The sequence below is a fragment of the Chiloscyllium punctatum genome, chromosome 14 (genome assembly GCF_047496795.1).
Source record: "Chiloscyllium punctatum isolate Juve2018m chromosome 14, sChiPun1.3, whole genome shotgun sequence".
Lineage (NCBI taxonomy): Eukaryota > Metazoa > Chordata > Chondrichthyes > Orectolobiformes > Hemiscylliidae > Chiloscyllium > Chiloscyllium punctatum.
This window is the reverse complement of record NC_092752.1, coordinates 12130366-12153182: the sequence shown is the minus strand read 5'-3', so window position 1 is coordinate 12153182 and position 22817 is coordinate 12130366. Positions and strand designations below refer to the sequence as shown.

General features: G+C 41.6%; 1 protein-coding gene across 3 annotated transcripts in view; it reads right to left on the bottom strand.

Annotated features, from left to right (window-relative positions):
- Positions 1-22817, bottom strand: part of npnta (nephronectin a) — a 70214-nt gene that overhangs the window by 42988 nt on the left and 4409 nt on the right. For 2 of the 3 annotated variants that reach the window (XM_072583899.1, XM_072583897.1), the window contains exons 3-5: positions 19516-19566; positions 12359-12451; positions 1250-1369 (exon numbers count right to left, since the gene is read on the bottom strand). In XM_072583899.1, coding sequence (XP_072440000.1) covers positions 1250-1369; positions 12359-12451; positions 19516-19566 — 264 coding nt within the window. The remainder of the gene's footprint in view (positions 1-1249; positions 1370-12358; positions 12452-19515; positions 19567-22817) is intronic. The other variant, XM_072583898.1, reaches the window with a different exon arrangement.

Below are 22817 nucleotides of genomic sequence, written 5' to 3'. Positions count from 1 at the left end.
TAGAACTCCAAGGGACTCTGAACAATAACTGTGCAGAACATAGAAGCAGGGAGAGGACATTCAGCCCTTTGAGCCTGTTCCACCATTCACTTTGATCACAGCTGATCGTCATAATAACGGCCTGGCAGTATTATCACTAAACTATCAATCCACAGACCCAAATACTGTTCTGGGGGTGTGGGTATGAATCCTATCATGGTAAATGATGGAATTTGAATTCAATGAAAAAAATTTGGAATTAAAAGTCTTATGACAACCATGAACCATTATGAATTGCTGGGGAAAACCCATCTGATTCATCAATGTCCTTTAGGGAAACAAACTGCCGGTCTGGCTCATATGTGACTCAAGACACACAGCAATGTGATTGATTCTTAACTACCCTCTGGGCAATTAGGAATAGGCAATAAATGCTGGCCATGTTCATATTCCATGAATGAATAGAAAAACAAGATCCAACTCAATACCCTGTTCCTCCGTTCTCCCCACTCCCTTTGGAACGTTTAGCCCTAAAAACTATACCTATCGCGTTCTTGAAAACATTCAATGTTTTTGTTTTAATCACTCTCTGTGGCAGAGAATTCTACAGGTTCACCATTCTCTGGGTGAAGAGACTTCTCCTCATCTCAGTGCTAAATAGTTTATCCAATATCCTTCAGAAAAGACTTGTGTCAATACAACGCAACATTCGCACCACCTTTACAGTGTTTGAAGTATTTCTGTATGGTAGTCAGTGGTGTTATGGTAGGCAATGTTTCCTTTTTATTTGTGGCCTATGGGTGTTGCTGGCCAGGTCAACATTGATTGCCTATCCCTAACTGCACAGAGGGCAGTTAAGAGTCAACCACATTGCTGTGGATCTGGAGTCACATATGTAGACCAGACCAGGCAAGGATGGCAGATTTCCTTCCCTAAAAGACATTATTGAGTCAAGTAGGTTCTTCTTACAACAAACAGTGGTCACCATTGCATCAGCTTTTATTTCAGATGTCCAAGTGTTGAATTTAAATTTGCCTATCTGCCACAGTGGGATTTAAACCTATGTCCTACTTATCAGTGAGCTCTGGATTCCACTGACATTACCAGGATGCCACCATTTCCCCTTGCAATAAAGAATAGTTAATGTCGCAATTACTTTCACAAGCTTCAGAAGAACCGATTGCCTTACTGCAGGCCACCACCAAGTAACTGCAAGCATCTTCTAAGATAGGAGATGGACACAAGACTGCATTGAAAGCAAACCACTTACTGGCACAGGATCCATCGGACATGAGCATGTAGCCATTCAGACAGTAGCATTTGTAGCTGCCGTACGTATTCATACATCGATGTTTGCACGGGCGAGGTTTCATCCCACATTCATTAAAATCTGTTCCACAAAATAAATGCTGCAGTTAATTTTAGCATAAAATCATTCCTCTCAATTACCAAGTTACGTCTGGCACAGTATTCGAAACCTCAGCTAAAGGTGCCATAGCCCCAAAGGGTTGTTCTTCCATTAGAGAGAGACAGAGAGAGAAGGAGAGGGAGGGGGAGGGAAAGAGAGAGAGAAAGAGAGATATAGAGAAAGAGAAAGAGAGAGAGAGAGAAAGAAAGATATCTAGTGTTGGTTTAACCTGAAGATCACTACACCTCAAGGGAGGGGAGAAGTCAAGAAGGTAGAATCTTCATTGTGCCTCAGGAACTGAACTTGTGCTGTTGACATCTCTCTGCATCGCAAACTTATCATTCAGAACAGAAATAAAACAAAAGGACAGCAGTTTTTGGAGATCTGAAACAAAATCAAAAATTGCTAAAGAAACTCAGCAGGTCTGGCAGCATCCGTGGAGAGAAAGCAGCATCGATGTTTTCAATCCAGTGAGCTTTCTGATTAAGGGCTGCTAGCCTCAAAACATTAATGCTGTTTTCTGAGCTTCTCCAGCAATTTCTGTTTTTGTTTATTGTACATCTCCAGCATCTGCAGTTCTTTGACATATTCTGTTTTTATATGGCACCAGTATGATAGTTGGTCGGGTTATTATGGTCCAAAATGGTCATCTACATCATAAGAACAATAATTTAGTTGAAAACTGGAGTGTTTTAAAGGTTTCAGAATTGCTGAATTTTTGAGCAACACAACATAGTGGTAAAAAACCGAAAGAATCAAAAGAAGTGGATGCTGGAAATTAGAAACAAAAACAAAAACAGAAATTGCTGGAAAAGCTCAGCAGGTCTGGCAGCATCTGTGGAGAGAAATCAGAGTTAAGGTTATGGGTCCAGCAACCTTTCCTGAGCACACAGAAGTATTTTGCTGTCAGGAATATATTAGGTGGGTGACTGTCTGTGTGGAGTTTGCACATTCTCCCCATGTCTGCGTGGGTTCCCTCCAGGTGCTCCAGTTTCCTCCCACAATCCAAAGATGTGCAGGTTGGGTGAATTAGCCATGCTAAAGTGCCCACAGTGTTCAGGGATGTGTAGGTTAGGTCAGGGGTAAACATAGATTAATAGGGTAGGGGAATGGATCTGGGTGAGATACTCTTCAGAGGGTTGGTGTGGACGTATTGAGCCAAAGAGCTTGTTTCTACACCGTAGGGATTCTATGATTCTGTGAGATCATAGGATTGAAAGTAAGAACATAGAAATAAGATGCCATGAGACTTCTCAAACCTGTTCCACCATCCAATAATCTTTTACCTCACCTCCACTTACCTCTCCTATTCCCATGTCCCTTGAATCTCTTAGTGTCTAAAGATCTATTGATCTCAGTCTTCCATTACCTCAATAACCGATAATACACAGCCCGACTGGGTAAAGAAATGCAAAAACTCCTAACCCTCTGGATGATGGAACCTCTCATCAACTCAGTTCTAAGTGCCCCTTGAGACTATGACCCCCATTGCTTATGGAGTCCATCCTCCAAGGCAGTGGATACAACCTTTTAGCATCTATGCTGAAAGAATTTTGCACTGAGAGACGTTTATACATTTCAATTATATCACCTCGCACCCTTTTAGAGAGAGAGAGAGAGAGACCTGGTGCTGGTTTAACCCGAGGATCACTACACTTCAGGGGAAGGAAGACATTAAGAAGGTAGAATCTTCATGGCGCCTCAGGCACTGAACATGTGCCGTTGACACCTCCCTGCATTGCAAACTCTCTCCTTGAGGTGGTACAGTGGCTCAGTGATTAGCACTGCTGCTCACAGCGCTAGGGACCCAGGTTCGATTCCTGCCTCGGGCGACTGTCTGTGTGGAGTTTGCATATTCTCCCAGTTTCTGCATGGGCTTCCTCCCACAATTTAAAGATGTGCAGGTCAGCTGAATTTAAGGGACATGGGAATAGGAGAGGTAAGTGGAGTTGAGGTAAAGGATCATTATCTTATTTGATGGTGGAACAGGTAAATTGGCTATGCTAAATTGCCAAGTCAGGAGTAAGTATAGGGTAGGGGAATGGGTGTGAGTGCGTTACTCTTTGGAAGGTCAGTATGGACTTGTTGGGCCAAAGGGCCTGTTTCCACACTGTGGGGGATCTAATCTAATCTAAACTCCAGAGAATATACGGTGCTCATACTCAAATTCTCCTTGTAGTTCAACTCATTAATCTGAAGAATCAATCTGACTGAAACTATCTAGTTTCTAGGGTATACTGTACACATCCTTTTTGACGTTGGAGTTACACTGATGTTAAAGCACTCAACATGCTTCACACAAACACTGCTTTAAGTTCCAACTGCCTCCATTGTACAGGAGTCAGGCTGATACTGGTGATTCAGTTTGAATGACACCAAATTCTAAGAAGGTAGATATTGACTTCACCAAATTCAGGAACCTAATAGTTAGCTTTGTTTTGGTTACCTGTGACTCAGTACTAGTGCTATAGCTCTGTAAAGTAATTTCTTGTTAGTCACAGTGTCATACAGCACAGAAACAGACCCTTCGTACCAACTCATCCATACCAACCAGGTTTCCTAGACTGAACCAGTCCCATTTGCCTGTGCCTGGCCGATATATTTCTAACCTATTCATATTCATGTACATGTCTAAGTGTCTTTTAAATGGTGTAATTGTACCTGCATCTACCACTTTCTCTGGTAACTCATTCTCTACATACTCCACTCTATGCCCCTGAGGTCCCTTTTAAATCTTTCGCCCCTCGCCCTCTATTTTTGTACTCCTCTACTCTGAGGGAAAAAAAACCTCATCTATTCACCCTATCCATGTTCCTCATGATATTATAAACCACTATAAAGTGACCTCTCAGCCTCCAAAGCTCCAGGGGAAAATCTCTCAGCCTCTCCTTATAACTCAAACCTTCCAGTCCTGGCAACATCCTTGTAAATCTATTTTGCACCCTTTCCAGTTTAACAACTATCCTTCCTGTAGAAGGCTGACCAGAATTTAACATAGTACTGTATTCTAAATGTGCCTCACCAATATCTGGTATAGTCACAATGTGACATCCCAAGTACTATACTCAATGCTCTGACCAATGAAGGCATGCTTGCCAAGCACTTCCTTCACCACTCTGTCTACCTGTGATGCCACTTTCAAGGAATTATGTACGTCCACCCCTAGGATTCTCTGTTCAACAACATTCCCCAGGGCTCTACCATGACTGATTTGTCTTACCAAAATGCAACACCTCACATTTATCTAAATTAAACTTGCAGATTAATAACTCCAATGATACCACCTAGAGTGCAGAGAATATCTAGAATTCCCACTATAGTGGCAATTGTTCCAAATGATCTACTCTGTGTACGTGTAGCAGTATTTAGCTGCATCACGATTGTGAAATTTGAACTCATGATTTTGAGGTTGCTACTCAAATACCAAAACTATGATGTCACCACATTCAAAAATGTACAAGCTGTTGATCTAAACACTATTCAAAAGGTTCTTCCATCTACTTATTAAATATGATCATTAACGTCAGTGACCTCTGGATGTTACATTCCACGTACAGTGAGCAGTTCCGCTGTTCTCACAGTCCCCTATATACAAAAAAGGAGCAAAGATGACATGAAGACCAAACAAATTGGACATATTGTTTAGGTTTTGCCTTGTTTTAAGATTACCATTGGTGCTTTCCCTTATTTGGTTATATCTGGGTTCACTCATGTCAGAAATAGATCACTTTGCTGTTTACAATATCTATAACCTGATCAATAGTTAATCAGATTTAGCACTAGGTAACAACTATAGCAGTGCTTACAACATGATTTTCCATTGTGACCTTATGGTGACTGATGATCACCTTGAGCTCAGACTTGCGAGCTGGGGTGGGGTAGGTATGAGAGATGACAGCTGGTGGATTTGGGGGTGAGGGTGAGTCATGTGGGCAAATGGTGTCTGTTTCATTCGCAGCTTTTACAAAGTTTCACATCATCAATTTCTCCGCAATGTTTTTCCACATAACATTTTAGTCTCAAGGTTCAGCAGATTTGGCCACACCTACGTTATAGATAAAGCTCCAAAGATTGAAAGGATCTCGCAGTTTTTAGAACAGGGTTGGAGCTCCATGTAGCCATTACTTCCTTGGAGCTTGTGAATCTCAAAATTTCACCTCGCAGTTCGGGAAGCCCTGAACTATTGCTCAGACATTCAGAGAGAGAGGAACTCAGACAGTAGTTAGGAAAAATGCAACCAACAGGATTTCATTAATTTTGTGTCAAAGATCATGACAATTAGCAACGACAAAATCCAGTTGCCTTGTGAAAATGTCTTCTCATTAGAGTGAGGGGAAATTTTAGTGTTGACCAATGGCGCATTTTCTTATTTCATCCACCCATTGTCAGTATCCAGCCCTCCCAGGTCAGGTACAGAGTGGTTAGGTATAAAGTAACCTCCTCCAGAACAGCAGAAAGGTTGAGGTGAGGCAACAGAAAATGAATGTCAGTAACTCAGCAGTCAGATCCAACTTTCCATCCAAAAATTGAAATAAACCCCTCTGTCTGTCTCTCTCCCCAAAAACCCATTGCACTAACTTACAACTTTTCATTTCCCAAGTCAGTTAGAATTAGGGATGCAGTGGTGTAGCAGTAATATTACTGACCTAGCTGCCCCTGGAACCCCAAGTCGAGATCCCACTATGGCAGATGGTAAAATTCGAATCTAAGGGAAAATCCTGGAATTAAAAGCTGGCTTAATGGTCACCCATATAATCATTGCCCATTGTAATAAAAACTCATCTGGTTTACTTTAGAGAAGGAAATCTGCCATCCTTACCTGATCAGGTTTACATGTGACACCAGACTCTCAGCAATGTGGCTGACTCTTAGCTGCCTCCAGAATAGTATGGCAAGCCATTCAATTCCAGGGTAATTAGGGATGGGCAATAAATGCAGAACGGGCTAGTGACATCCACATCCCAATATTAAAAGAAAAAGAAAGAGGATAGCCATTTGTTTGTTCATAGTATGTGGATGCCACTGGCCAGCCCAGCATTTACTGTCCATCCCTAATTGCCCAGAGGGCAGTTAAGAGTCAACCACATTGCTGTGGGTCTGGACTCACTTCCTTCCCTAAAGGGCATTAATGAAAAAGATGGCGACAACCAACAGCAGTTACAATTAAACTACACTTTTGCTCCAGATTTTCAATTAATTCAAATTTCACCAACTGCACTGGTGATGAGATTTGAGCCCACATCCCCAGGGCGTTGTTCTGCATTACTGGATTACTACAGACATTACCAGTACACCCTATGGTTACACTGGCTCTTTCCCAGTGCAATCTAAAATGAATCCAGCATCTCTCCCTCCAGCATGGTTTTCTATTCTGCTTCAAATATTTTCTCTCAATTTTACTCCTCACACATAGTAACAGTTCGAAATTGGTTTCGTTTTGTCACTGATTCCCCAGCAAGAGTTTCCTCAGCATCCTTCAGTTGAATTCACACTCAACATCTCCAAGAATGAGGGGTGTGGATAAGGTGAATGGCCAACGTCTCTTTCCCAAGGTAGGGGGGAGTCCAAACCTAGAGAGGCATTGGTTTAAGGTGAGGGAGGAAGGATTTAAAAGGGATTTGAGGGGTAACTTCTTCACATAGAGGGTGGTGCGTGTCTGGAAACGAGCTACCAACGGTGGTGGTATAGGCGAGTACAATTATAATATTTAAGAGGCATTTAGATGGATACATGAAAAGGAAGGATTTGGAGGAATATGAGATAATTGCAGGTAAATGAGACTAGTTCAGTTTAGGATAGGGACCAAAGGATCTATTTCTGTGTTCTATGACTCTATGATGAAGTATCTTTCCCACAATGTGGCAATCAGCAATCCAACTTAAGGTGAATCAAAGTTTTGACACATTTATTAATGCTATTTTACTCACGTCCCTGTTAGTAAAAGTCAGAGTCCTTTTGTTTTGGGTATATAATTCAATAGGGATGGGGCTATTAAAGGCCTGGTAAATGAAGAACCTCCTTCACTCTTTCCCACAATAAAAGAAAGCCTGTTCTGTAATCTCAGGACAGACATCTGAAAGCAACAAGACTTCCAACCCAACCATCATACGGACGCAGATCCCAAAGGTGAAAGGTTATCCAAGCCATTGCAGCATCTAGTTCTGTAATTGTTTCCTACAGAAATGATTTGGATGCGAGCATAAGAGGTACAGTTAGTAAGTTTGCAGATGACACCAAAATTGGAGGTGGAGTGGACAGCGAAGAAGGTTACCTCAGAGTAAAACAGGATCTGGACCAGATGGGCCAATGGGCCGAGAAGTGACAGATGGACTTTACTTCATTTTAGATTAGATTCTCTACAGTGTGGAAACAGGCCCTTCGGCCCAACAAGTCCACACCACCCCTCTGAAGAGAAACCCACCCAAACCCATTCCCCTACCCTATATTTACCCCTGACTAACACACCTAACACTGTAGGCAATTTAGCATGGCCAATTCACCCGACATGCACATCTTTAGATTGTGGGAGGAAACCAGAGCACCCGGAGGAAACCCACACAGACACGGGGAGAATGTGCAAACTCCACACAGACAGGCGGGAATCGAACCCAGGACCCTGGTACTGTGAATCGACATTTCAGGCATAAGCCCTTCTTCAGGAATGAAGCAGGGCTTATGCCCTGAAGAAGGGCTTATGCCCGAAACGTCGATTCTCCTTCTCCTTTGATGCTGCCTGACCTGCTGCGCTTTTCCAGCAACACATTTTTAATCTCTGATCCCAGCATCTGCAGTCCTCACTTTCCCCTGGTACTGTGAGGCAACAGTGCTAACCACTGAACCACCATGCTGCCCACGGGAAAGCAAGTCTTAGCAGGACTTAAACACTTAATGGTAAGATCCTAGTGGGTGTTGCTGAACAGAGAACCTTGGAGTGCAGGTTCATAGCTCCTTGAAAGTGGAGTCGCAGGTAGATAGGATAGTGAAGAAGGCGTTTGGTATGCTTTCCTTTATTGGTCAGAGTATTGAGTACAGGAGTTGGGAGGTCATGTTGCAGCTGTACAGGACATTGGTTAGGCTACTGTTGGAATATTGCGTGCAATTCTGGTCTCCTTCCTATCAGAAGGATGTTGTGAAACTTGAAAGGGTGCAGAAAAAATTTACAAGGATGTTGCCAGGGTTGGAGGATTTGAGCTACAGGGAGAGGCTGAACAGGCTGGGGCTGTTTTCCCTGGAGCATCGAAAGCTGAGGGGTGACCTTATAGAGGTTTACAAAATTATGAGGGGCATGGATAGGATAAATAGACAAAGTCTTTTCCCTGAGGTGGGGGGCATAGGTTTAGGGTGAGAGGGGAAAGATATAAAAGGGACCTAAGGGGCAACTTTTTCACGTAGAGGGTGGTACGTGTATGGAATGAGCTGCCAGAGGATGTGGTGGAGGCTGGTACAATTGCAACATTTAAGAGGCATTTGGATGGGTATATGAATAGGAAGGGTTTGGAGGGGTATGGGCCGGGTGCTGGCAGGTGGGACTAGATTGGGTTGGGATGTCTGGTCAGCATGGACGGGTTGTTTCCATGCTGTACGTTTCTACGACTGTATAACTCTATAAACTAATAAGGAATAATTACAAATAAGACCAGCATTTTATATCCTTGAACTTGCGCTCACAATTATTTTTATACAACATGCTCATATAAAAACCCAGGGCAAGCATCATTACTTGCTTGTTGCTCAGGTATTTACAAGCCACTTGTCTAATTTGATGTCTGTTGGGGATCAGGGCTGTGAGTAAACAGTTCATTTCTCCAATGGACAGAGGTCAAGTCCTGAGTGGCTTTGTCCTCATTTATCAAGCTAGCAGGTCTAACTTTCCTCAATGAATCCAAAATCTGCTTTTAGTTCAAAACAAAGTCAACCTCAAGAATTCTGACTAAATGGTTAGCATCGCCAGACAGTAACAGATCTCATTAAAGAAACGATAGTGTTTAATCTGCAAGAATTAAAAATATCAGTCATGAAAACATCCAGGTAATTATGTTTAAAATTCACCTGAGCGGCCAGCACAAGATTATTCTTAAACTACGACTGGTCTGATAAATATGACAGAATTATAGAATCCTGAAAATGTGGAAACGGGCCCTTCAGCCCAACAAGTCCACACCGACTTTCTGAACTGTGACCCACCCCCTAACCTTCTATCCTATATCACCCCTAACTAATGCACCTAATCTGCACATCCCAAACACTATGGGCAATTTAGCGTGGCCAATTCACCTAATAAGCACATCTTTGGATTGGGTGAGGAAACCGGAGCACCCAGAGGAAACCCGGGAGAATGTGCAAACTCCATACAGACAGTCGCGTCAGGCTAGAATCGAACCCAGGTCCCTGGCGCTGTGAGGCAGCAGTGCTAACCACCGAGCCACTGTGCACCCCCTCAAACAGTGTTAATTTTCAGTCCAGATTTAAATTATGTTGGGAAAATGATACTTGTTATAGTACAAAATAACATGGGTGGATTAGCCAGGGGATAAGTTGGGGGATGGAATGCTCTTCAAAGAGTCAGCGTGGATTTAATGGGCCAAATGGCCTGCTTCTATATTGTAGAGATTCATGGGTGCAGGATTTGAAGCGGGGATCACAGCAGATTTAGGTAAAATCTTTTCCTTTAATGAAAGTATAGGATTTACTGAGTTAAAAAAAGAAGGATGTCCACTTTATAGTAACCTTCTCATTCTCAGGAATGCTAAAGTGCTTGAAAGCCAATTAAATACTCTGCACTGAAGTCACTGTTATAATGTCCTCAGCAGACTCCCAAACATAACAATGTGACAATGGCCAGATCATGTTTCCGTGATGTTGATTGAAAATGAAATATTGATCAGAACACCAGGAATAGTTCCACTTTTCTACTTTACAATACTGGCCTCAGGTCTTTTGCAGCTGATTGACAGGGCAGATGGGATTTTGGTTTAGTGTTGGGATTTCTACTTAAATCACAATTCAATTTCTCCCCTTCCTAAAAAGTGAGAGAATGGACATTAGATGAGACCAGATTCAATCTTGGTTATGATCCCCTTGGGGTGGAATAGCCAACATACATTACAATTCCGAAACAGAAAAGACTGCCAGCCGCATCGAGCACCAGACAACTACCAGCAACCCCAGGAAGAACCTTAACACTAATCATTGCCTCCAGAAACAGCAGCAAAGAGTATCTGAATCAAGCGCAGTTGCATTTCTCCAGATGCCTGATTTCGGAGTTCCTCCTCATCACCTCCTCACAGTACCCTACACGCTTTGAATACACGGTGTGAAGATGGAAAGACGTGTCAGTTTGTAATCCACTATCTCATTCTCCCCATCTGTGATGTGCAACGTACTGCTTTGCATGCATTTTAAACCTCCTTGTGAAAATAACCCAAGAAATAGATCAATATTGTGTTCAAATGCTCCAGATGTCAAAGACTACATTTGAGCATCAGAGTATTTGCTCCAGTTCCTAAAGCTATGAAATGAAACAAAGGGGGTCCTTTGAAAAATTGAACCTGAATATCTGAGCTCCATGAAGCTAGTATGTAAAGTGAAAGCTATGAAGCCAGGGTGTACTGTTTATAGATACATTAAATATTTCCCAAGAAATAGGTATCCTCCAGATTGGTGAAAAATTAGCAGCATACAAAAATATATTTAAATATAACCATGATCGGGAGTCGAAGTTGTGGTAACATGTACTTTGTATAGAGATCTGTTCCTGTTGTCTTGATCAATATTTAAATTCCATCAACATCACTAAAGTTTTAGCTGGTCATTATCACATTATTACTTTTGGGAGTTTTCTAAGTCCAAATTAACACTAAAGTCTTTCCTACACTACAACAGTGATCACAGTTCAGAATATTTAATTGGCTTTCGAACATTTCAGGGTTCCTGAAAATAGGATTACATGGAGCAATGGAGTGTGCTAGTACCAACTCCAACTTGTTTTCCATCACGTGAATGACCAGGAATTTCTCCCCTTGCAGCAGAAAGGCCTGTGGAGGCCAAGTCATTGTGTGTGTTTAAGACAGATATAGATACGTTCTTGATTAGTAAAGGGATCAAGGGTTACAGCAAGAAGGCAGGAGACTGGGGTTGAGAAACATATCAGCCATGATCAAATGGCAAAGCAGACTTGATGGACTGAATGGCCTAATTCTGCTCCTATGATTTATGGTGTTATGATTTCTGGTGCCTGTCACCTGACACAAAGTGGAAGGATTTGCAGGACTCTCAACTTCCTTGACCTTATGGTCCTAGGGTGGGATTCGAACCTCAAATCTCTGCTTCAGAGCCAGGGCCACTTACCCACTGTCACACAGGACTTCCCAAATGTAAATAAAGTGAAAGTCAGCATATTCCCAGAGGACCATAGAGCTGTCATTAGAGAGAGCTGGCCGGTGGTGAGTTTAACCTGAAGCTCACCACACCTCACCTCAGGCAATGGATGAGGTTGAGGAGGTGGCACCTTTGTGATAACCTCAATGGATGAGGGAATTGATTCATGCTGTTATGTTATGCTTCCTCACAAACTAGCTGTCCAGACAACAGAGCTCACCAATCCCCAAAATATACCTGTATATATACTTGCACTTCTATGTTTTAAAATCATATATATCCTTGACATATATAACTCAGAAATTTACCATAGTGTGTAAATATTTTATGTGTACCTAAAGTTATGTGTATCTAAAATTTATCTATGGTTTATGCTTCTTTAGTGTATAAATTCAGGATCATTTATTACTTGAACAAATGATATACATGCAATTTATTGATGGGAATGGTTAATAAAGTATTATTGTGTAATGCCAATGCTATTTCTTGACTAATCCGTCAAAGCATGTGAAGGGTTCACTCAAATAAGAAAATCCTTCTGCATTGGACAACATCATAACTTCTAATTGGGAGAAGCTTGATTCTTGTTCTTACCTTGATTGCATGTTTTGCCTGTGTACCCTGGGTAGCACTTGCATCTATTTGGTCCCACACACTCTCCATGCTTACATCCATGTTGGCACACAGCTGGGAAGAGTAGAATAAACAAGTTCAAGTTTGGAATTGATCAAACAGTAGCCTCATCTGCTCAGGGAGTTCACTGTCACAGAGTGAGCCTTTCAGTAAAAACAATCATAGATACTACATTCTATAGCTTCAATCCAACACAATTCTATACAGTAAGAACAGATAATTAGATGTGAATTTCTCATAATTAATTCACAAAGACAATTTCGCTACTATTCTAACATTAATAGGCAATGGCTGAACATGAACAATGATTTAACAAATTCATTTGGAAGATGTTCTTAGAATGAGATTGTTATTCAACTAAAACTAAATTGTATCTTTTCAATGTAATTTACTCTTTGAACATTAAATGTGCTGTGAGGTATCCCATCTTTTTCTCCAAAATTTGCCTCATCCATCACTGAAAGTATTACAAACTGGCTGCTGACTTGATCAGTTGACAATACCACTGGGGTGTTGCCATAAGATTCACACATGATAAAAGCTACTGTGTTGGACTGACATGACATACTATAAGGGATTGGAGGAAGACAGCACAGGACTTACCTCAAAATGGTAGAGTAATTGGATTCAACAAACACTGTAATTGGACATCCTGCTATTGGCAATGTGAGTATAATTTTCAGTCAGGTGACCCAATAATCTTCTCCTCAGAACATTGTTGTTTTTGCTTTACTGCACAATGCTGACTTACCTTAATACACACATTCATAAAGTATCTTACAATAATAGAGTTGTGGAGCTCCTGTTAATAAGTGTTCAACACCAGACAAAGCAGAGAAAACCAATCCTTTGTCTGTGCTGCAGTTAGCTCATCTTTGGACGGGGTTGAAATTGACTTCACCTTGGGAAGGGAGGAGGGGAGATGGAAAATGGGGGAAATCAATATCATTTTTGTCATTTTACAGTGACACCCTGCAGGAGAGAGATGACTGCGGACATCATCAGCATTGTCCTCTGAGACTGAATAGCTTGTGAACATTGTCCAGGACCTTTCCAGGTGAGGAATGAATGGTTCAATAGAGAGCTGTCAGTCATACAGTTAGGCCAGACTGATTCAGAGCCCTCAAGAGATAAAAACAGAACATGGGAAATAGAAAGTGATGGACACAAAGGTTTTGGGGATATAGGGAAATCCAGCTGATGATCAGCCACAGTCTTATTGAATGGCAGAGCAATTGTAAGGGGTTATATAACTGCTCCTATTTCTTATGTTGTCAAGGCAGGAAACATTGCAGAATGAACTGCAATGACATTTTTTCTAGCTGTGTAGAAATTTGAAATCTGTAAGAGAAGTAGTCGATAAAAAATTTCACTGACCGTAAGACACCACTTGCAATGACCAAAACCAAAATCCATTTTTATTTCTATGACTTTATCTGGCAAAAGAACCTGAGGTGTGTGTCTTTTTTTAAAACCTGGCATGAATTGCTTCAAAGGCAGAGGATTCAGTTTCATTCAAACATTTAATAGTAATTGGATAAATGGTTGCAAAGGAAAATGTTGCAAAGCTATTGGAAGAAAGTACAGGGAGTTTGATGAATTAGATGCCTCTTTCAAAGGCTTGAAGGGCTTCTGTTCTGTAACACTGTATGATTTGATGAACTCTCCTGTGACAGAAGAAGTTAATAAATCTGGATTGGTTATGTGGTTCTAACAAGATGTCAGGGAACTTTACTGGTCTCAGATCCAACCTCTGCCACAATGCTTTGGAACAATACATTGGAATAGGAAAAGGGAAAACAGAATGGCAGATCATATTTTTTTCAGCTTTCTTCGTTCATTCCAAAATAAAGTTACAAATTGATTTTAATTTTTAATTTATTTGTATCCATTAGGCTGTCCAGTATTGAAGGCATGAGCTGCACACTCCACTCCACCATAATTCATACCAACAAACATCAGTTATGTTTGTTTTAAGTGACTCTCAATATGGTACAAGGTGATTTGACTTGCAGTGTTATATTTAGAGAGGGACAGACTATGAACCACACCCACCAGCTCATTAAAGGGAGGGAGACTGATTAAGACGTGGGTGAGTCTTATTGAAGTAGCCTTTCATCTTGTTCTACATTATCAGTTGTCCTGAAATTAAATATTGCAGTTTGATAAGAGAACATAAAACAGAAACTTTGAGTAAGGAAATGATATGCAACCATTGGAAAATGCCTTCACAATAATGTCACTCCACACACAATTAAGAAAAAAGTCTCACATTTGTATACAGTATGTCATCTTGTGTTGTGCAAGTGAAAAGTATTTGTTAACAGGAGGCAGTGAGCAGTGGGTGCCAGTGAGTAGTAGTGACCAGCAGATGCCAGTGATCAGTGGGCAGCAGTGACCAGCAAATGGTAGCGATCAGCAGATAGCAGTGTCCAATGGGCAGTAGTGACCAGTGGGTTGCAGTGACCAGCAGGCAGCAGTAATCTGTACATTGCAGTTGCCAGCAGCCAAGGTTCAGATAAAGAGTGAGTGATTTCAGGGGAAAGACAATGAAGTGCCACATTCCTGTAGAGTGGGACTGATTAAAATTGCAATGCTTGGAATCCTTGAATATTTGTTGGCTTATGGTTCCTTGTGTGTGTGTGAAGTTTTCCCTCATATCTCGAGGCCGCTTAAGAATAGGCAATATCAGCTGCTGACTTCGCCAGTGCCATCCACATCCCATCAATGAATAAGATTTACAATGGCAGTTGTGGTGGTTGGGCAGGTAAAGTCATTCACTTGTCTCCTGACAATAGGATAGTGTCCATCAGCAAGGGAGAAAGGTCTCTGATCCCAATCAGAGTAAGATCAGCTCAAAACACAATTTGTCTCATTTGATTGGACGAGGAAAATTATGGCATTGTGGTGTGAGCTGACTGTGTTTGTGAGATCAGAACCAACCACACAGCATCCACTAGGAATGGTGCATCAGGTGTAGAGTTTCTCTGTAGTCTTGGAACAAATTGATAATGAGAAGTTTTTAAACCACACAAACACACGCCCACTACTCAAATGGTAATAGGCGCTCTAACCTCCCAAGACCATGAAAGTGTTTCAGGTGTCAGCTGTGACCCAGCTGCTAATATGCACACCTTCAAGTCAGAAAGTTGTGGGTTCAAGTCCCCATCATGGATTAGACTGACAATAGAGGCTGACCTTTCAAGTGTGCCATCTTTCAGATGAGATGTTGAACTGAATCTGTGCCTGCCCTCTTCGGTAAATGTATAGTATTATGTGGGAAAAGGTTGTCTTCTTTAGTACCTCAGGCAACATTTATCACCTCAGCAGATCATTTATCCCATTGGAGCCTCACAATGCTTGCTCGTTATGTTCCTTACATTTTAAGATCATGAAAAGCACATGACTATAAGTAAATGATCGAGTCATTATCACAAGCAGGCTTTTGGATCATGTTGTGTCAAAACTGGCTCCTGAACTTCCTTCATTACAACAGTGACTCCACTTCAAATGTACTTCATTGATTTGAAGATATTTTGGCCTGTCCTGATGGTTGTGAAGCACAAGTCTGTTTTCTTTTGACATTTTTCACACCAGCTGCCATGCTTCGGATGTTTACATGCTCTGAAATCAGCACGATAGATTTCCAATCAATATCTGGGTCCACACTTGAATAATGGTCACTTGGTGAAGCATTAGGAACAGAAGGAGGTTATTCAGCCCATCTATCCTACCCTGCTATTCAATATGATCATGTGATCAACACTTCAGTGTCTTTCATCCATTCCATTCCCATAACCTTGTCATGCCATGGATAATCAGCAATCTATCAATCACTGCCTGAAACATACTCAAAGACCGAGTCCTCTGTGGTAGAAAATTCTAAAGATTCACATCTTTCTGAATAAAATAATTTATCTTCATTTTAGATATAAGTGGCATCTCCCTTGCTGTGAGACAATGCTCCTGGTTCTATATTCCCTAACTGGGGAAAGATCTTACCTGCAACTACGCCATTCTATCCACTTAGTATTTTGTACATTTCAAAGCTATCACCTTTCATTTTTGAAAGTCTAGAGGATATAGGACCAGTTGACCCAATCTCTCTAAGACATTCCCACCATCGCAAGAACAATCTGGTGAACATTTTTTGAACTCCCTCTACAGCAATAATATCTTCCCTGAGATAAGGAGATCAAAACTGCACACAGTACCCCAGGTGTGGTCTAAGTTTTTATACAACTGAAGCAAGTCTTCTCTACTTCTGTACTCAAACCCTCTTGTAATAATGACAATAATGAAGGACTGTCACTGCTGTTGTAGCTATACATCAAGGAGACATCAGGCTGGGAGTACAGAAATATGAGGCCCATACAAATGCAGAAAATGTGCAACTTCCACAATAATTGGGAGGGTAGAAGTGGAAGTAAGAACTTTTATTCTTCCAAGGCTCCCCTATGAACAGTTCAAGAGTAATATTGTAGATATCAAGAAGCAGCATCGATGGAAATGGAAGAGGGGAAAGAAAAGAAGCAATGAAACTCTAAATGTAGGATGGGCGGAGGCCATTCAACCTCTTGAGACTGTCCCACCATTCACTTTAATTAATGCTGATCTACACGTCAACTCTATTTGCCCACTTTCATTCTATATCGTTATGGCCTGACACTAATGAATCCATTCACTCAGAAACTGAGCACCAGATTATTGTCAACTTTCTCTTTCCAAAACTTATGACAAAATAGGATCTTTCACTAACATTCCTCTAAACCATCAAAGCACCTCCAGCTAAGATTCAGTGGAAAAGATAATAAGAAACAGGAACAGGAGTAGGCTATTCAATAGGATGAAGGCTGATCTAACTTTCCTCACATCCACTTTCCTGCCCTTTCTCTATAAACTGCAATCCCCGACTGATCAAGAATCTATCTCAGCCTTAAATATACACAAGGATTCTGCCCCCACTCTGTGGCAAAGAGTTCCAAAGATTTACAAACCTCTGAGGAAAAAAATACTTAGATTGGATACGTAAATCCTACATTGCACTTTCTCCCATAATGCACTCCGTACAGTTCTCAGAGACAGGTTTATCAGAGATCGGGAGGAGGCAGGGGAGGTTTGGTTCGTGTATTTATTTCCTTTTGTCATTCTTGAACCTCTTTTGTGTGTGGGGGATTTACTTCATGGTGGTCCAGCCTGATGTTTATTCAATATCCCACGCTTGAGTCATGCAAGATTAACAATCAGCCCTCAATCTAATGAAAGCTGTGCATTGAGAAAATGGGACATTCCCACAGCGGTTCCTGGATTCCTCTTGGATTATTCTCCCTTTCAACTTGCAGACATTACATATATTGAGCAGGCACCTTGCCCTGAATAATGAACAGTGCCCAGTGAAACACTTGCACAGTAGCTGGATGCAGATGCCCTTTAAACTTACAGGGCACAGTGAGTTCAGTATTGAATATGGGCACTGCATTTGTTAAAGAAATGGCTACTTGCTCTTAATCCTTTCATTACCCATGCTCTACCTCAGTGTTATGTACTAGCTTTGCAGAGGGAGAAGTTAGATCCTGCCAAAAAAAACCGATAGCTTCCCACCACTTCCTCACCCCCACAATCACCACCCCCACCCCCTTCAGATTGAAACAGAAAGAACTAGCAAGAAGCTGCTCTGTTCTTTGTGGCTTCACTTTACCAATCAGCTCTCTCCACGAATATGATAGTGATCTATGCATCCAAAAATTATTGTAAGTCTTACTGAGTAACATGAGTCTGACCTTTTGATGTAGCATTCCTTCTATATAAAGTGCCCCATGGGTTTGAGAATAACATATTCATAGCAAGTAGTAACTCATTAGGAACAACATTGGTCGTGAGTTCTTTAGTGACTGCACATTAAACAAGAGGGGTCAGGATCCATGAGTGAATTCTTTTTACAATATCACTTGCTCTGCAAATAAAAGATGTATTTTCATAATAGCTAACAAGGACTATCCAACTCACTCTGCACCCAGTTATACTTTGGTGTTGCATGTTGAATCAGAGCACACATCCCTGCACCTAGCAACAATCCAGAGAAAACAGCTGTGGGCATAATGTGCAGTGTTGACAGGTCAGCTCCAAAAAATATCCTGCTCTGGAGATGTCAGCATTCGTCTTAAGTTACCACCAACACAATAAATGGCCGTTCCATAAATCCAGAAACCCCATATAACTCCTGTCTAAGAACATATCTCTGAGAATATCTCAGTGAGCTCTGTGTCAGAAAGTGCTGCTTTATCTAACGGTACAGGAGAAACATTAACACCAAACAAGAAACACACTTGCGGTTGTTGTGGCCTACTGCCCACAGAACAAGGTGGGGTCATCTCTCAGTCCATATCAAAAAGAGAAAATAACTTGCATCGATGTAGTGCTTCTGGATATCCCAAAGAATTTAAAATCCAATGAAGTACTTTACAAGTGTTATCATTGTCGAAAGGTAAGAAGCATGGCAACCAATATGCACATAGCAAGAGGCCACAAACACCAAGTGATAATGACCAGATTCTCTGTTTAGGTGACGCTTGGTTGAGGGATAAATGTTAGCCAGGGTATAGGAGGAGTACTCCCCAGCTACGTTTTGGGAGGCACTGTGGGTTCTTTTGATGACTCTGGAGAAGATACACAGGACATCCATAAACAGCAGACAGGACTCCCACAAACGACAGTGGATGTTGTTAATTTTAAACCTGAGGTAGATCGATTTTTGTAAACAAAGTTATTAAGGAATATGAACCAAAGGTAGGTCTGTGGGGTGAGGTCACAGATTAGCCATGATCTCACTGAGTGGCAAAACAGGCTGGAGGGGCTGAATGGCCTACTCCTGTTCCTACTTTCAAGTTTAACACCTCATCCAAGACAGCACACTCTAACAACTGTTAAGGAGGGCCAGCCTAGATTCTGAGCTGAGCTCTCGATAATGGGACCTGAACATAAAACCATCTGATCCAGGGATGTCAGTCCTGCCATTGAGCTACAGCTGACACCTGTCATTGAGGCCACTCAATGTTTCACACAGCCTGTCTTCAATCTACCAGTTAACAAGATTATTGTAAGAAATAGGTTAAGCTAACCTTTCAGAGGGTACGTTACTCGACATATTCTCTGCATTAACGGGATGAAAGCTGGAAAACAAATATCCAGAGAATTCCAAAGCCTTTTTTTAGGAGGTTGGCCTTGATTTTGTCAACAAGCCACATTCCAGTACATTTATACATAGACATACATACACACACACGTACAATTGTTACAGTGCAGAAAGAGGCCATTTGGCCCACACATATTTATTAAAACTTACTGAAACACAGAAATTAGTTTACAAGGGAACTGCTTATGTCAGTCGAGATTACTCTGTTCACTCAGAATTAATCAGTCATTTCAATCAGCAAATAGAACATGGAGTGTGAGATGGAAACTGTCTCTCTCCAACTGGACCACCCCTCAATCCAATTATCAATCAGTTGTCACAGGCAACACATTCTGTGCATTGGCAGGAACTGCCTCTTGCTCACGGATTCACAGTGAAAACTGTCCAGTCCAAAGCAGGGTCCATCTATAATATGCATATTTGTCAGTGTGAAATATGCCTCTGTGAGGAAGTCTAGCTTGGCAACATATCAGCAGGCAAAGATTATCAGCATCATTTCATCCATGTGTGCTGTAACAGCCACATGTGTTACTGCTACAAACTATTGTTCAATGTCTCTGTGCTTCCTGAAGTAGTGCACAATAATCTTATTGGGCAGCCTCACTGGAATAACTCATTTCCTTTGGGCTACATTGGAAAAGAAAAAAGGAGGTTTTTAAATGCAGTGAGAAACAAGACATTGAAATTGACAGTGAAAACTTACAATGAAGAAGTTTATTGACTGAAGTTGCATGTGAATGCCCCCCCCCCACAGAGGATTTGTTGTGCCTCTTTTCACTCTGCAGTAATGGCAATTGGTGACTGGGTAAATTAAGTTTATAGCATACTGCCTGCAGTATCTCAGAGAACTATTCTCTTTCTATTGAGATGTATCAAACTAATTCTCACATGTGGAAAATACTAGTTCCTGTGATAAGGGCAATGAGAGATATAGAATGGAGGAACAAATGGGATAATGAAACTGAGCAGTGTTAACCACTGAGCCACCAGAAACACTGGGTGGTGCGGTGGCTCAGTGGTTAACACTGCTGTCTCACAGCACCAGAGATTCCAACCTTGGGTGACTATCTGTATGGAGTCTGTACATTCTCTCCGTGTCTGCATGGGTTTCCTTCCACAATCCACAGATGTGCAGGTTAGGTGGATTAGTCATGGGAGATGCAGGGTTATAAGGTATAGATGGGATGCTGTTCGGAGGGTTGGTGTGGACTCGATGGGCCAAATGGCCTGCCTACACACTTGTAGGGATTCTATGAAAACCAATGGGTCTACCAATGTGATTCTACATTACATGTCCTGCTACTGGGAAAGTCACAGAAGGTGGTGTTTCGAGGTTATAAAACCGAACTGATAAGATTACAGTGAGATTGTTAGGGCTTAAACATATCAGATATTACCCCCTTCCACATCCATTAATCATCTTCTTGCTCCGTGTATCAATAGATTGTATTGTTCACTAATGACCAGCTGAGCCCACAAACATCAGCAAACATGCAACCGGTTTTGATCTAATGGGACCCCTCCTTTCCAAGAATGAGTAATGTGGGGGGGGGGGGGGGGGGTGGGGGGGTGGGGGGGTGGGGGTGGGGGGGTGGGGGGGGGTGGGGGGACATTCACATGCAGAAATCTTTCAAATGGCAGGGAGGGTGAATAGGGTTGACTTTTTTTAAAAATGGCATCCTTGATTTGATTGAACAGAGGCAAAGGACACAAAGATATAGAGGTTATGCTGAATGTTTATAAAACATTAATCAACCCTTAAATAGATTATAGGGCAGAGATTACTTACTATAGTGGGATAGGGATGAGACTCTTCTGTTAGATGAGGAGATTAGAGAAGCTGTGTCTGCCATCCTTTAAACAGAGACAGAGGTTTAATAGAAGTGACAATCCAGATGGTTTTGATAAGGTAAACAGGGATGAACTTTTAATTGGTGAGAGGGTTGGTAACCAAAGGTGACAGGTTTAATATAATTCAGGACCAAGCAGAGGAAACAGAGGGAAGATTAATAGATTTTTTAAAAATGCAATAACTGGTTATGACATGAAACACAACGCATAAAAAGGTATGGAAAACAGGTTCAATGATAACTTTCAACAAGGATTTGGATGGCTGGTGGAAAAGGAAGAACATATAAGAAAGAGCAAGGGGAATGGAACTAATTAGCTAAGTCTTTCACAGAGCCCGCACAATGACCACCTCCTGTGCTGTAACTTTCCTAAAGCTTGTTCTCTGCTTCCTGCAAACTTCGACTTGGGAGAGACTCGGAGTTTTTAAAGGAATTATAGCAATCAACTCTTAGCTACACAAAAGTGGCTCATGTCCACCTCCCCTCAAGTCTTTGTCTTTCAGGTGGCCCATAGAGACCGCGCCACCTGCTGCCCCATGTATGAATGACAAGCAGAACTTGCAGGCAGAGCTGAGTGTGTGGGAGCTGCTGCTGTGTTTCTTGGCTGCAGGACACAGACGGACAACCTGTTTGATTCTTGCAGGAATTTGATCAAGATCAGTGGCTCACAGCCACTTCCATTAATCCTGCCGATTTAAAACAGGCCACTTCTTCCCAGAATATTGTGATAGATGCAGACTTAATACACATTCGGAATGTTTGATACTCTTATTTTAAAATAACCTGGAACATATTCAAGATGATTCATTCTCGTTAACAGTTAATAAAAATATGAAGATTTTGCAAGATTGCATAGGCCCAAAAAGCCCCTTTGCGTGTAAGAAGCCCGGAAAGATATAAATTGCCTCCCGAAACATCTACTTAATACCAGGCAAGCAAGTGCAAATACAAACTTCATCTAGGCTTTATGAGAAACAATCAACATTGTGTAAAAGCTGGTTAACATATGCAAACCCTTCAGCTGTACTAGGCAAAAAGTAAAATGGGCTGTTATGGTGTAATGCTCATGTCCTTACCCCCGAGTTAGGCGGCCTGGCTTCAAGTCCCATCTGCTCCAGAGGACTGTAATAACATTTCTGAACAAGTTGATTAGAATCTATTTAAAATAGCCTCTAGCATGTTGGAGAGATACTCTGCTGCTGATGTGCAAACATTCAGTAATTTATAAATATGCACTGGTCTTTGGGTTATGTTACAGTTTTCACTGATACCACAGATTGTGCTTTTTTTTAAAACACAGTCCCAGACTCTGATTATTTACAGGAACAGCACAGAAAGAGTTACAACCAGGAAAGGGAACATTAACCCATCTTGCTGG